The 17,500-nt window shown below is 35.7% G+C and overlaps 2 protein-coding genes across 2 annotated transcripts in view; both read left to right on the forward strand.

The window, feature by feature from the left end:
* Window positions 1-17,500, forward strand: part of LOC131948921 (uncharacterized) — a 66,561-nt gene that overhangs the window by 4,895 nt on the left and 44,166 nt on the right. The window lies entirely within an intron of this gene.
* LOC131948922 (dynein light chain 2, cytoplasmic) lies at window positions 11,061-11,629 on the forward strand. Its single transcript, XM_059310652.1, has one exon. It carries the CDS (start codon window positions 11,155-11,157, stop codon window positions 11,422-11,424), a length of 270 nt encoding a protein of 89 aa, XP_059166635.1. The 5' UTR covers window positions 11,061-11,154; the 3' UTR covers window positions 11,425-11,629.

Below are 17,500 nucleotides of genomic sequence, written 5' to 3' on the forward strand. Positions count from 1 at the left end.
CGGGAATATTCGTGTATATTCAACTGATATACTCGTTTACATTCAACTGGTATATTCGCGTATATTCAACAGGTATATTCGTATATATTCAATTGATATATTCGTGTATATTTAACTGATTTATTCGTGTATATTGAACTGGTATATACGTATATATTCAACTGGTATGTTCGTATAAATTCAACAGGTATTATCGTATATATTCAATAGATATATTCGTGTATATTCGGATGGTACATTCGTGTATCTTCAACTGGAGTAATCGTGTATATTTAAACAGGTATATTCGTGTATACAGATGGTACATTTGTGTATCTTCAAGTTCATCTAGTATATCGTATATTCAACTGGTATGTTCCTCAAATATAAAGTTCGTCTGTTCTTAAGAGATCGTCCATAAATGACGTCACGCTTTTTTTTGACGATTTTTACCTCCCCCCTCCCCTCCTTAACACGTCGTCACAAAAAGCCAGAACCCCCCCCCCCCCCTAAAATGACGTCACACCTCAACCTACAACCCCTCTCAAAATTGCAGTTGAATTTTTTTTAAACATCGATATTTTTTCTAAAATCTTATCTAAACTATTACAATTTATTAAAACAGTTATCTAAAACGCGAAATAACGTCTAATATTAGTTTTCTAACATTGCTTTTTTATAATTCAAATATGTGACGACGCAACTTCTGAACCCCCCCCCCCCCACCTCCTCCTCATCACACATCGTCACAAAATTACGGACACCGCCCTCCCCCCTACGAGTGTGACGTCATTTATGGATGACCCCTAACTGCTAAGCTCGTCTTTATTCAACTAGTTAAGTTGTGTGTCTAAAAGCTCACAAATCCGTGTCTCTTCATGCGATAAATTCGTGTGTATTCAACTGTTAAATTCGTTATATCACCATGCTCTCGTTACATTATATCTTCGTATGTCTATAATTTATAAACTAGTGCATCACAACGCATATTTGCACTGAGATTTTCAACCAAGTATTTGATGAAATTTCCACTAGAAAAGTTACTGCATATCTTTAAAGAGTAAATCACATCCTCTGCATATATTTTACAACATACGTGTATTTTCTATTCTTTTAAAGATCAGTGTACAGTTCATTACGATCCTTGTGTGTTTGTCTTTTGTTTACTAAACAAGTGTTGCGTCATTCATACTTAGTGTGTTTTGTACTAATGGTGAAGTTTTCCAGCTAAATCATTTTAGTTCTAGTTAAGATGGGAATTATTGCATGAGTAGGTTTGTTAATTAGCTGTGACGGTCCTCTCCACGGTCCATTGCTGATGGAGTAATAAGGGGGAAATCTGTGTCTAATGAAGCGTGAGAGGTCAACCGTGACGGGTAGTGAGCGGGTGTTAACAATTGTAACATGCGTGGACAGCAGGTGTTAACAATGTGTAACAGGCGTGGACAGCAGGTGTTAACAATTGTAACCTGCGTGGACAGCAGGTGTTAACAAATGTAACATGCGTGGACAGCAGATGTTAACACTTGTATCAGGCGTGGACAGCAGGTGTTAACAAATGTAACATGTGAGTGAAGCAGGACGGCAAGGAAAACGATCAACAGATTTTCTCTTTGTCTTTTATCTCTTCTCTCTCTCTCTCTCTCTCTATCTCTCTATATTTCTCTCTCTCTGTATATATATATATATATATATATATATATATATATATATATATATATATATATATATATATATATATATATATATATATATATATATATATATATATATATATAATAGAAAAGTTAAAACGTCTATTCAATTTAAACTTCTATCATTGAGGGCAATATTAGGATTCCAAAAAATATAAAATCAAGTATTTGTATAAGTACACTGTAACAGTGTGGTACATGGGTAGAGCTTACGACTGCTAATAGAGATGTCTTCAGATCGATTCACATCTATCGTCTGCAGGCGACCAATGTGTCCAGACAGCTCATGTAGGATGCGACCTCTTTTACAAAACACAAGCTACAGTGCAAAGTTATTTTTTTACTGACTTTCACAGTCCCACTATACTCCAAGACCTTACAACTAGACACACTTTACTTCAACTACCCGAGCAGACTTTGAATTCTATTATGCTACTTTCCTTTTAAAGTTGCAATTGCCAATCATAAAATCTTTGTTGAAATAAAACATATAATTAAACATATATAAACTTTATGATACGTTGACATATATTGTAACTGTATAGAACAGATAATCATACACATAAAAGCTTAGTGATACTATATTACTTCAACCAAATATTACATAAACTTAAAACACATAAACTCAGTGATATAGGGATATCAGATCAAGCTAGTATAATATACAACTAAATACATATAAACGCATTTCAGTAATACTGGGACATCACATATAACCAAATATAATATCAAGAGTGATAATGTGATATCATATGTAACCAAAAATAACATACTATTAACACATATAAACTTAGTGATACTGCCACACCATATACCTACATCTACACCAACAACACTGCATTTCTAAAAAAAAAAAATCAGTTTACACAATTTAAAAAATAAAATAAAATCAGATGGGTGATCTTCATCGAACAGTACAGAGGACGGGAAATTTGCATGAGAGAGGAAGGCGCTCTTAAGTCTGAAGAAAAAAAAAATCTAGACCTCGCCTTCTGAAGAGATGGTGGAGTAGAGAATAAATAGTGCGTTTGAACACTGTGTTAGACTAAGGGAGGTGGATTGATTTTAGTTGGTTGATTCACTGGTTGAAAGCCTAATGGGACCGCATTGGTTGGGTCAGATTGGATTGGTGTTATCTGATTGTGTGATTGTGTTATGTGACTGTGTGGAGGTGATTGTGGTAGTGGTATGATTGTTTCGGTTTGGTTGGAAAGCTGTTGATTGAGTAATTGATTTAAGTAGTTGTCTTGTGTGATTGTTGTGTGATTGTAAAGTAGTATGGTTGCAAGAAGTGTTTCCTGATTGATGTTTGCTTGTGATTGTAGTACTGCTCTGATTGTTTTGGTTAGGTTGGTAAACTGTGTTTTATGAAAGGATTGCGTTGTGGATGTGTTGTATGATTGTGTAGTACTGTGTTTGCAAGTAGTGTTTGCTGGTTGTTGTTCGCTTGTGATTGTAGTAGTGCTATGATTGTTTTGGTTTGGCTGAAAAACTGTTTATGAAATGATTGCGTTGTTTGATTGTGTGGTTGCAGGTGATGCTTGCTGATTCATGTTTGCTTGTGATTGTAGAAAAGCACTGATTGTTTTGGTATGTTAGTGATTCTGTTCATGGTATAATTGTATTACGTATTCTAATTTTGTGATTGTGTGATTGTTTTCTAGGCTTGTGGCATTTGACGTAGTTGCATACTGATTGTGGTCTCTAATTATGTGATAATAGTCTGTGTTAGTGGTGTGGTTATTTCATTGTGATCGTTTCTTGTTGGTATATACTTGTGCATATGTCGATGTGGCGTTGGTACTAGACTATGAGTATGTGCTCTTGTCTATGCGTTAACTGTTTTTTTTTTTTTTGTTTTTTTTTTACTCGAATCATGCATCTCTATTTTATGTATGCCAACCCCCCCCCCCCCCCCCCCAAAAAAAAAACAACAACATGGTTTGGTGATAGTTTTGTTACAGACATAAATTCTAACACTGAATGTACAAATGAACGTAAACGTTACCGATAATTAAAAATAAATGTGATGTATGTATCAGTGTTAAATGATGGTGTACCGCAGTACAACTGTCGATGCTACTGTTCACTTGGTAGCTGGTCTGATGGAAAGTTTCATTAATTAAACATAGGACATGTCTGGCTTGTTCGTAGATCTAGAGGAGGAGGGAGGTTTCATTTACGTTGTTTGGAGTCTAGAGAGGTGGTTTTTGGTAGTACGGGAGGTAAAGGGTTAATGACGTTGGTATACACATGTTTTTTGTATACGGGTTTTGGTGTTTGGACAATAAAGGTTGGAGTGAGGAGGTCTGGAACATTTTTCTAGTACTGGAAGTAAAGGGTTAATGACGTTGGTATACATATGTTTTTAGTGTGACGGTTTGGTGTTTGGAATACAAAGATTGGAATGTGGAAGGTATAGAGATTTTTCTAGAACGGAATGTAAAGGGTTAAGGAAATTGCTATACAAATGCTTTTAGCATTAGGGTTTTGGAGTATACAGGTTATAATGTGGAGGTTATAGATTTTTCTAGTACGAAATGTAAAGGGTTAACGCTGATGGTATATACATGTTTTTAGTATGCGGGTTTTGGTATTTGGAATACAAAGGTAGGAATGAGGTCATAGAGATTTTTTTAGTATGCAATGTAAATGGTTAATGTCGTTGGTGTACAGCTATTTTTAGTATGACGGTTTTGGTAATTGGTATAGAGAGGTTAGAATGTTGAGGTTATAGAGATTATGGGAAGTAAAGGGATAATTTCATTAGTGTAAAATGTTTCTAGTATGGGGGTTTTGTTATTTATAGTACAAAGGTTGGAATGTGGAGGCTAGAGATTTTTCTAGTACGGGAGGTAAAGGGTTAATGACATTAGTATACACATGATATTAGTATGTGGGTTTTGGGTATTTGTTAAACAGAGGTTGGAATGTTTAGGTTATGGAGATTATGGGGAGTAAAGGGTTAATGTCATTTAGATTAAATATGTGCCTGTATATAATATAGGTATTCGTGTTTGGGTATAGTGTGGTTGAATGTACAGGTTATAGATATTCTGTTAATAGGGACCTAAAGGGTTAATGTCGTTGGTATACACATCTTCTTCGTCTAAACTTTGTCATGTTCGGTATAAAAAGGTTGATACATGACCATGGTAGTCGTATAGAACTTGTCGTGTTTGATTTATGGAGGTAGGGAGTATAAAATATGACCATATGTATGATACTGAGTTACTAGGTAACCTAGTTTAGATTCCTTTATGTCGAAGTGGTTGCATAGTAGATTGTGAAATGCTTTGTCATGATATCGTCTTTCCCTTTGTCGTTCTTAATTTTAGTGTTGAAAGGGATCCTCTCCAGAACAATTAAGGGCATTGACTCCGATTTTAGCCTGAGAACGAACTACAAGGCAGCAGTTGTTTGATTTTGGAGTTGTCTCTCCTAGAAGAGTGGCTGTCCCCAGTCAACGAGCCTCATCTACCAGAAGGTTCCAACTGGAGACTTTTCGGTTTAGCAACCATGAGCTCTACCGACTCGACCACGCCGACCCGGTCATGCAATAATTATACAAAATATTTTTAAAATAAAAACTTTTAAAAATGTATTATGTGGTGACGATGGTGAGGGTGTGTATGTGTGTGAGTGTGTGTGTGTGTGTGTAATGGGGTGTCAGGAGATCGGAATAATGTTGTTTTTTTTTAGTAAAGGATGTGTAATGTTTTATGACACTGTAATGGGTATCATCAATTCGATAAGCAAGCTTAGCAAGCATCTATCAATAAATAAAGTGGCAAAATAAATACTAATAAAACGGTATTCAAATGATGTTCTAAATATGATATATTTAGATTAGAATATAAAGATTATCAGAAAAATTAACACAAGATTTGTATAAAGGAATGATGTATACTAAGTTAACACTTTTGGGTATATCAACGTGGTTTTAGTATAAGACAACAGAGCCCTTAAGTATGCACTCTATACATACACTTGTATATATATTAGATTCCTTTGGCTAGTTTATATAGTTATCAACATTTAGCACTTGAAAGAAGATTAACACGGTACAATATATGCAGTGGCGTCACAAGGGGGCGCGAGGGTGCGGTCAACCCCGGGCAACATCATTCAGGGTGTAACAGCAAGACGAAAAAATGGCAAACGTTATGGTCAAAACAAGGTTTTATCCAGTTAAAATGACAAACTGGTATGGGGAGAGGATTGGCAATAAATCTAACATGCAAAATTAGTGTATGAGGTGGGGTGACACCCTGGGTTAACGCACCTAGTGACGCCCTTGAATAGATTAACTATTGTAACGTTAATACAAAGAACATGTCTGAAAAAAGTGGACGATATTTACCAGCAGGTTCACGCACTGATTCCCACTGGGATGGAAACAAAAATAGTACAATGTGCAGCACATGACACAATCGCTCCTCTCTCATATCGTTTGTTCCAGGATCACCCGCTATAAGCGAACGTCCGCGAAGTAGGATTGATATTATTTGTTTAGCTACATTTTTCCTTTCGTGCCCAAGAAATATGAGGCAGGTGAAGTAGATTTTATCTGATTCAGTAGGGTAGTTTGGTCAGCACTAAACCTCGGAGACTTTCTAATGTCTTGAACCCGAGTTAGTAGTCTAGCTCTCTACCGCCATGTCACGCCGACCCGATATAATTGTTTAGCAGCTATATATTATTTGGGACGGAGTGGTTTAGCGGTAGAGAGCTAGACTGCTAACCCGTAAGTCTCGAGTTCGAATCCGGGATCAAGTCAGTAGACCGTCCCTGAGTCCACCCAACTCTGATGGGTACCTAACTCACGGTAGGGAAAGTAAAGGCGGCTGGGCATAGTGCTGATTACACTATCTCTTCATATGCCGAGGTCACAGAAACAAGTGAACTCTACTTCACTTGCTCCATAGACCGTCAGGTTTGTAAGGGAAACTTTTTTTTATATATTACTTAACTACAATGATGATGCTGCAGTAGAGATGACGATAAGGATGATGATATGATGAATGCCAATACGAGTGTCACTGCTCTTGTAAAGGCACCACTTCTTCTGGTGTAACTTTAGCTTTAGCCGTGACTTCTACTTTCCCAAAAAAAACATAGTAGGCATAATAGATCTTTCCGTGCGAGTAACGATCATGAATACAGATGACATAGCATGAATGGCGCTAAACTGGACGTCTCAAGGAAAAGAAGACAAGGGAGGTAGACGTAGAGGTTTACAGCGGGGAAGCAGCTGGCAGAGTCAGGACTGTCATGGGGGACTGACAGGGAAATAGCCGGTAACCGACAGAAGTTGGAGGTAGCTTTCTTTAGCGGCCCAATGTGTCATGGGTATAAAAGGGAAAAGACTATGAATGAACATAGCTATGGGGACTTGCTTTTTTACTGAGCTGTTTCATAGCCTTGATGGATATTGTTTTCTTCAATGAACATGGGAGCTGTCAATTGATTTACGAACTACAAACAACGATACAAACGCGAATCTAAGTCTCAAGCCACTTTCTGAAGTTTCTCAGCCTTTCTTAATTAGGTTGAGAGACGTTCAAGAACTAGACCAACGTCCTCCTCTTTATCAATCCGTTGCTCTTGTTTTCTTCTTCTTCTTCTTCTTCTTCTTTTTCTTCTTCTTCTTCTTCTTCTTCTTCTTCTTCTTCTTTTTCTTCTTCTTCTTCTTCTTCTTCTCATACTTAGTCGTTATATGTTTTTAAACTTTCGAAGAAGCGATTCTGCAATAACCATACGTTAAAATGGACATTGAACTTTGTACTAGATTTTGAAAATATCTGCAGTTAACAATTTTATAACACGAAGCAACATTACCGGGTTTAGCCAAAGACTTAATTAAACTAAATAATTTGACCAACAATTTCACGTACATTAACAGTAATCACAACAGTGTACAACTACTATCAGTTTAAAAAAAAATATTTAGCCAGATTTAGCATCGGTAGTAGCCAAACCAGGATGTCGAAAACTACTCTCACTTCTTCGATCCGATTATCAATAACATTTGTTATCCATTAGCAGAGAGTTAAAAAAAACGAAATAATTAACTGATTTTTACTTTTAACGCCGTGGTGTTAACGTACAAAAAATGTAATTTACTTTTAAAAAACCTGGTAATTAGAGTTTAATTTCACGCGAGCGTGTTTGTAATTTGATGAGCATATCGGTTGGAACCGTGACAAAAATTATCCAAAGGCTTTTAATTAATTATTTAATTACACCCTCATACATTATACTAATTAATAGCGTTTTGGAAAAACATTATTGCAACATTTCTGCTCAGATTTTCTTACGTAATTAAAGCGCTCGACACGTCAAACTCATTAATGCAAAGGCGTGTCTTCTGTACACCAAGGATAGTCAGTAACCTTTCATTAAAAAAAACCTAATTAATTAAACCATAACCCATCGTTAGAAATATACATAGGTGTTTTAAAGAATTAATCATGCATTATTTAAGCGACAAGTTTATTTATATATGTTAATTTAGAAAACATATTATAACTTATGCAGAATGTAGGACAAAATGCCGACTTCCAAAAGGCCGACAGGACAAAAGGCCGACATTGACATGCGGTATTACAGAAATATGTTTAAGCGTTGTTTGTGAATAGTGGGAATTATGGCCATTGTGTTAACAGCTTCGGTGGGTTGAAAGTCGCTGTTTAGCTGTATGAAGCTGAGTCGATCTGTTTAAAGCTGTTAGGAGCTGTTTAGTTGAAAATCGCTAGGTCGATCTGTTTAAAGCTGTTGTTTAGACTGTTTAAAGCTGTTGTTTAGACTGTTTAAAGCTGTTGTTTAGACTGTTTAAAGCTGTTGTTTAGACTGTTTAAAGCTGTTGTTTAGACTGTTTAAAGCTGTTGTTTAGACTGTTTAAAGCTGTTGTTTAGACTGTTTAAAGCTGTTGTTTAGACTGTTTAAAGCTGTTGTTTAGACTGTTTAAAGCTGTTGTTTAGACTGTTTAAAGCTGTTGTTTAGACTGTTTAAAGCTGTTGTTTAGACTGTTTAAAGCTGTTGTTTAGACTGTTTAAAGCTGTTGTTTAGACTGTTTAAAGGTGTTGTTTAGACTGTTTAAAGCTGTTGTTTAGACTGTTTAAAGCTGTTGTTTAGACTGTTTAAAGCTGTTGTTTAGACTGTTTAACGCTGTTGTTTAGACTGTTTAAAGCTGTTGTTTAGACTGTTTAAAGCTGTTGTTTAGACTGTTTAACGCTGTTGTTTAGACTGTTTAAAGCTGTTGTTTAGACTGTTTAAAGCTGTTGTTTAGACTGTTTAAAGCTGTTGTTTAGACTGTTTAAAGTTGTTGTTTAGACTGTTTAAAGCTGTTGTTTAGACTGTTTAAAGCTGTTAGGAGCTGTGTTAAGCTGTATGAAGCTGGGCATTTTATGAGATGTGTTGTCGCGGAGACGGATGAAACAGTTCATGGGGACCACGACATGCTCCTTTGTATACCGAGGTCTTTGAAACAGGTGGACTCTACTTCATCTGTCACATATGTCTTGAGTATGAACCGTAAACGATGATATCTAATATAAAATAAATATGTATACATGTTATATAGACATGTATAATAATGATATACAATTGCTATTTATTGAATGTATGGACAAAAGCCAGTTTATAATTTAAAGCCAAAAACCACAATTTGGCAAAAGACGTTTGATTTGTTGCCGGTAAGAAGATTAAAAAATACTGGCCTTGTCAAGTAATGTGTTACGATCTTCTGTAAGATGAGATGTGAAAAGGTCATTGTTGTCGATAGGATATGAATACGTTTCTATTTTTAGCAACGGGTTTTACCAAAAGTTAGGGTTCTTTAATATCCGAAACATGCCATTGTTTTAAAAATACACACAAGGAGAAACTGGATTCGTTATTACATTAGCCATGTCATTGATAAGTTAGCACTATAAAAAAACATTGAAGGATATTCATCTATTCTCCTACGGCAGATGAAGTAGAGCTTATCTGTTTCAATGGACAACGTATAGCACATTATGTTTAACCGCCTTTGTTACCCTAACCGTGAGTCAGGTACGCATCAGAGCTGATGGACTCAGTAACGTCCTACAGACTCCAGCCCAGGATCCGAACCCGTGACTTTCGGGCTAGCAGTCGTATGCTCTACCATTCGACAACACCATCATTTTTATATTCGATATACAAATTTATACTAGCATTTCTGTATAGAAATACATAAGACATCATATATTCATGTTTAATAAAAACTGTATCATATGCATAAACATTATATATATATATATATATATATATATATATATATATATATATATATATATGTATATATATATATATAGAGAGAGAGAGAGAGAGAGAGTATATATACAGTATATATATATGTATATATATATATAGGCCTATACACATATATATATATATATATATATATATATATATATATATATATATATATATATATATATATATATATATATATATATATATGTATATATATATATGTATATATGTATGTATATGTATATATATATATATATATGTATGTATGTATACACTCAGATGTAAAAATATATATTGTAAGATTCCTGCGTGACAAAGTTCTCCATCATCACTTAGAATAAAACTTAACCAAAGCTAAAAAACCGATTATCATTTAAGTAAAATCCATGAGCTGCCCCTGAGATGACGCTGCGTCAGAAATTGGATTAGGCTCGCGTCAGTGGCTCCTAACATCCCGCCTGTGCAATAAAAACATGTAGGACGCCTGTTAGAGAATATTTAAAGGCGTTTTTTTTCCCTCAATTAAATCTATAAATCGGACGCGTGAAAGAGGTCGTGATCGAGTTGTGCGATCGTGTAAAATAAATCGGGTCCGGCCGTAAATAATCGAGCCTCGATTTGACACGCGCTGGTCAGATGGACGCCCTCTTTATTTGGCCTGGGGCGGGGAGGTCAAGCATGATTTAGAGACCGGATGAGAAAGTTCAAAACTTACGCGCTGTAAAAGGGGCGAGTTAGTTTGTAATGGGGGCTAATAAAAAGGGAAATAATCGATTTAAGGGGAGACAATGTTCTCTGGAAACAACTATTTATAAAATAGTATAAAGTGTATTATACATATATATTAATTTTTGAAAATTCAGGTTTTTGTTTAAATGAACAAATAATTATTATTATGGGTTTTTAATTAACATCATGGTATTTGAGGTTTTGAATTTATACTTGCTATTAATAAGCACATGATAAACCTTTTCGAGTATACAACTATTTCAGATTAAGTATTTATTGCACGATGAACTATTTGATTGAATTTTTTTTTCAAAACATATTATTAAAAAAAGTTAATATCTTTCATTTTGGTTAGTCCTAGTCTAAAGAAGTTAAGGGAAAACCACATTAGCTCACTTATTGAAGACGATTTCAGCACGTCTTAAATTTAAAACAAACTTCAAGTTAGCATTCATATAACCAAGTAACCATGTCTGAAAGAAAAGCCGTAATCAAGAATGCTGATATGTCTGAGGATATGCAGCAAGATGCTGTGGACTGTGCTACACAAGCCTTGGAAAAATACAACATTGAAAAAGACATTGCTGCCTTCATTAAGAAAGAGTTCGATAAGAAATACAACCCAACATGGCATTGCATTGTTGGGCGCAACTTTGGCAGCTACGTAACCCATGAAACAAAACACTTCATCTATTTCTACTTGGGACAAGTTGCTATACTGCTCTTCAAATCTGGATGAAGTGTTAAAAACTATTATAGACATTTTTTATGGATTACTTCTTCTGACTGGAGTCCTAGATCTGTTCATCTCATTGAAACAAAAAATGCTGTGGCGGTGTTAAGATGAAGTGATAAAATTTATAAAGTTTGTTGAAATCAAGGACTACCTAAATTTTTTTTAATTGGAATGCCATTTGTTGAAATAAATTGATTTTCACAGTAAAGCTTCAACTATCAAAATTGCTTTTTATTATTGTGATTGCTTAACTATTTAGCAGTCTGATCAAATGGTATTTGTAAGGCTACGATGGTTTTATTGTCTGGTGTACATAGTAGACTGGGTGTACATAATAAAGAATGTTTGAATATTTTGAGAGTATGAATGCAAGTAAAAGGATTTGAATGAAATAAATGAATGTTAAGAAAAAAAAAAAAAAAAAAAAAAAAAAAAAATATCTTTCATTTTCTAGTTGAAGTTTAATATCGGGAGCAATTGATTGTACAGCTAGTTATATTGACTTGCATACACGGGTTATTTCATCTATACACTTGTGTCTCATTGTTTTTCGGAGTTCACTTATTCATTGTGATGTTTATTTATATGACTAGGTTTGGTGGTATTGAATGCATTCCTTGTATGGAAAGAAAGAAGCATACATACATTTTTTTACCACGTTTTCTTTAACTTGCTTTCTCTGTGTGTTTATTTATTTATTTATTTGTTTGTCTTTCCAATCCAATCTTGCGATCGAAATTTCTGGCACTTCCCAGTTAGCTAGCGCGCTGAAATTTTCAGGGAAGCTTTCTTTTGGATGACCATTGAATATTCAGTTGTTATTATTACTAAATTGATCAATGGAAACATTTTATTGAGCATTTTAGACCGCTATATAATCTATATATATAATTCTCCTCTGCTAGCCATTACAAAAAAAAACCAGCGACGCGTACCTCGCGCGCAGTGAAGCGAACGATCACATGTCGCCACAGGCTTAGGGGCAGAGAATTTAGCTTGAACCGAGTTTAAACTTACAGGAGGTAGGCCAGTTTGGGGGAGACGATATGGTCGAGTGGTTGGGCACACGATTGCTATCCCACTCGACACGGGTTCAAATCTATGTGTTCTAGTCAGTAACGTATTCAAACAACGTGTTTTTTACGAGTTGTCTTTTTACGAGTTGTCTTTTTACGAGTTGTCTTTTTACGAGTTGTCTTTTTACGAGTTGTCTTCGTTTACCCAAAAAAAGTGAAAAGATAAAATCGATAGCAAGATTTTAATGCAAACAAACAGACAAAGACTAAAAAGTAGAAAATAATAATCATTAAAAAAGTTTTTAAAAACCCACGTTTTCTGATTGAACTAAAAAGTAGAAAATAAATGCTATAGGCCCTACATCACAATAATGCAAGCGATCACTCTACTATAAGCGAGCAAAAACGTGGGGCGCCGTGATTTTCTTACAGTTTCTAATACTGTTGACTCTCTACAAGCTCCCTAATAAAAGTCAATAGTATTATCTAATCAATAGTAATATAACTTTTACTTCGGCGCCCCACGTTTTTGATCGCTTATAGTAGAGTGATCGCTTGCATTATTGTGATGTATAGTATTTATTTTCTACTTTTTAGTTCAATCAGAAAACGTGGGTTTTTAAAAACTTTTTTAATGATTATTATTTTTCATCATGCATTGTATCTGGAAACTTGTTTTCAGTCACACACACTCAATATATATATATATATATATATATATATATATATATATATATATATATACCGTTTTTGTATTTTGTGTAAGTAATTACTTAATCTTGAATGAATATAAACGTGAAAGAGTAGATTAACTATTGTTGAAATGTATCAGTCCTCACAAGCCGATGATGAAAACTGTAGTACTAGAGTAAACAACGAAAGGCAAACTGACGCTGTAAATCACATGTCTGAGGGTCTCCATTTTTTTTTACCTGCTATACCTTCTGTCGTAAAAACAATTACTTGTTTAAATATCATTATTTTAAAAATAAATCTTCAGCTATACTAGAAATATTTTAAACTGAGGCTCGAAAAAAAAACAACCACTCTTTCGATTAAACTTTTATAAATAAAAGGGAAAACCGCACATCGTTTTACACTAAAAGGAGACGCACCTTTTGTAGCACCAAAAATAAGACGCACATTTTGTTTGCACCAAAAATAAGACGCACATTTTGCAAAAAGAGACGCATATTTTGCTGCACCAAAAAGAAACGCACAACTTCTTACATCTACAAGAGCTGTAACCTAAGTTAGGTACTCATTAGAACTGGGTGGACTCAAGTTCAACCTGGATTCGAACTCGACACTTTCGGGTTAGCAGTCGAATGCTCTACCACGCTGCCTGTGAGTTTTAACGATAAAGTAATTTTTAAACTTAAAAAAAAAATATCTTTCTTTTAAAATTAAGTTAATTTTTAGAAAAAACTAAAACAGTATTCTTGGACAATTAAACCAATTGTTTTTAAAAAAGTGAACACTTTGAAGATTGAGCATGAAATAGGTAGACGAAAAATGTGTAATTAATTCAAAAGTTACCGTTCGGTTGCATTGACGTACCGGGCCCATGTATAAAACAAGACTAAATGACATGACACCATGTATAAAACAAGAGTAAATGACATGACACCATCAATTTAAAACCTCGACCTCACGTTTCAAGATCCTATCATTACAGCAGAGCCGACCGTCCATTAAAAGACCAGCTCGCTAATTGATTACCACTGATATAACTAGTGCACAGTTCGGGGTGGTTTTAAAACTTTAATTTTTATGGTCTAAAACTGATGTGAACAGTTTCATTACATTTACCACAACACATACAACTAATCAGGGCAAAATGCATACTATACAAAAATGCAAAAACGTGCATATATGTATATATATATATATATATATATATATATATATATATATATATATATATATATATATATATATATATATATATATATATATATATATATATATAACATTTAAAATAGCTATGCATATGACAAAGGTTTAGCTAGATATGTGCCTGTTTGAAACGTTATTGTTCGTGTATATGATTCTGTATGTATATGTATACATTGGGAACAGTGTGGCCTAGAGGTAGAGCGCTAAATTACAAACTCGAACGTTTTGAGTTCGCATCTCGGACTCAAGTCTGTAGAACGTCTCTGAGTTTACCCAGCTCTGATGAGTACCTGACTCACGTTCGTGAAACAAAGGCGGCTGGGCATAGTACTGACCACACTATCCCTTTGTATGCTGATGTAATTAAAACAGATGAACTCTACTTCATCTGCTCCATGTGTCTTGAACAAGAACGAGAAAAAGTGATGATATATAAATTACTTTAAAACCTACATGCTTATACTCAATGCTTATCTACCTTGATTCAATAGACCCCCATTTAGGCTATTTTTATCCCTGTATCACATGATATATAGACCCGGATCATACAGGTTAAATCTCCCTGGTTAGGTTCAATAGCCGGTTATCTATTATGTATGTTTCACAACTGTTGATGTATCTGCAGTTTCTAATAGCTAGGCTCTGGCGTTCTGAATAGCCGGTGATTTATGACTGCTAAAACTACGACACAAAAAAATTTCCAAGGTTTGATTACGCTGCTGTTTAAATGATGGATTGATGCTCTTTAATTACAAGGTTAATTAATTAGCAGTATTTTAATTTCATGTACGACAAATACAAAATGTAAATAACATGCTATATCATCGTAGTATGTTTCATACGCGACTTACTTTAAAAAAGCTAAACATAATTTTGAATAAACTCTTAATTCGATTTCTGTATTTATATGTTCGTCCAAAATTAAAGTCACACACTTGTTCTAGTCAATACTAGCCGACCTTCGACATAACAAGTCAGCTGTAGTTCATGTCTATTCAAGACTGCCTTTCAGAGAAATCAATATTTTACGAAGTTTAATTTTTGTTTCTCTCCGCGTTACCGTAAAATACAAATTATAGAAATTGTATTTTAGTGAAATGACACTGGACAGATCAATATGGAGGTCACAGGCAGAATATATTCCTTCACAGTTGCCCACCCCTCAAAGTGACCAATTCTGTACAGTATCCCACCCCTCATAATTGTCCACCTCTCGCAATATCCAAACTATCACAATAACCCACCTCTCATAATGCCCCACCCCCAAAACGCCCCACCTCTCACAATATTTCACCCCTCACCATGCCCTCCTAAAAAACGTCACAACCAAAATAATTACTCTCCTTCACTATACCCCAAATATCACAATGCCCATCCCTCACAATGCTCCACCCCTAACAATCCTACCCATCACAATGCCCTACCCCTTACAATGCCCTACCCCTTAAAATGCCCTACCCCTTACAATGCCCTACCCCTTACAATGCCCTACCCCTTACAATGCCCTACCCTTTACAATGCCCTACCCCTTACAATGCCCTACCCCTTACAATGCCCTACCCCTTACAATGCCCTACCCCTTACAATGCCCAACCCCTTTCAATGCTCAACCCCTTTAAATGCTCAACCCCTTTCAATTCTCAACCCCTCTCAATGCCCAACCCCTTTCAATGCTCGACCCCTTTCAATGCCCACCACCTTTCAATGTTCAACCCCTTTCAATGCCCAAACCCTTTCAATACCCAAACCCTTTCAATGCTCAACCCCCTTCTATGCCCACCACCTTTCAATGTTCAACCCCTTTCAATGCCCAAACCCTTTCAATACCCAAACCCTTTCAATGCTCAACCCCTTTCTATGCCCACCACCTTTCAATGCCCAACCCCTTTTAATACCCAACCCTTTCAATGCCCAACCCCTTGCAATGTCCAACCCCTTTCAATGCCCAACCCCTTTCAATGCCCAACCCCTTTCAATGCCCAACCCCTTTCAATGCCCAACCCCTTACAATGCTCAATCACTCTCGATGCCCAACCCCTTTCAATGCCCAACCCCTTACAATGCTCAATCACTCTCGATGCCCAACCCCTTTCAATGCCCAACTCCTTACAATGCTCAATCACCCTTTCAATGCTCAACCCCTTTCAATGCTTAACCCCTTTTAATGCCCAACACCTTTCAATGCTAAACCCCTTTCAATGCCCAACCACTTTCAATGCCCAACCCCTTTCAATGCTCAACCCCTTTCAATGTCAAACCCATTTCAATGCCCAACCCCTTTCAATGCTCAACCCCTTTCAATGCTCAACCCCTTTCAATGCCCAACACCTTTCAATGCCCAACCCCTTTCAATGCCCAACCCCTTTCAATGCTCAACCCCTTACAATGCCCCATCACTCTCGATGCCCAACACCACATCATGTCCAGCCCCTCACAATCCCCCACATAACCCTATCCCTCATAATGCCTCAATCCCAAACAATGTCCGTTCCCTCACAATGCCCCACCCATTACAATGCACCAAACCTAACAATGCCTAATCACTCACAATACCCCAACCATCATATCTCACCCCCACAATGCCACACACCTCACAATTCCCACACCATCACAATATCACACATTTAACAATGCCCCACCCTTAACGAATCCCCACCCATCCACCTACAACGCCCCACCCCACAAAGTATACATTCCTATACTGTGTCTCTACCCTTTACCATAGCTTTTGTTTCTACTCAGTGGCGTCGCTATGTCGGGAGTCACATGGTGCGGCACTTCGCGATGTCACCCTTATATATATATATATATATATATATATATATATATATATATATATATATATATATATATATATATATATATATATATATATATATATATATATATATGTATTTATTTATTTATTTAATTATTTATTTATTTATTTATACATCCACCTACATAAGCATATAATTTAATTTAAATAATACGCGTACATGTATAAAACACATACGCGTACATGTATGTGTATAAGCTTTAATCGATGCAGTCTTAAGAGTATCGATGCATATGTTTAGTCTGTTAATAAGACAGTTGAATGTAGCATTCGTTTCTCTATAGTTATCACGTTTACGTCATGGTGCCATCCCACCCCTTGTAATAAAGACCATTTAACTTTAATT

The sequence above is a fragment of the Physella acuta genome, unplaced genomic scaffold, assembly GCF_028476545.2.
Source record: "Physella acuta isolate Inbredline_101_S28 unplaced genomic scaffold, ASM2847654v3 ptg000665l, whole genome shotgun sequence".
Classification (NCBI taxonomy): Eukaryota; Metazoa; Mollusca; class Gastropoda; family Physidae; genus Physella; species Physella acuta.

Excerpts from the sequence above, each read along its gene's own strand:
- LOC131948922 (XM_059310652.1), top strand. The coding sequence starts at position 11,155 with ATGTCTGAAAGAAAAGCCGTAATCAAGAATGCTGATATGTCTGAGGAT.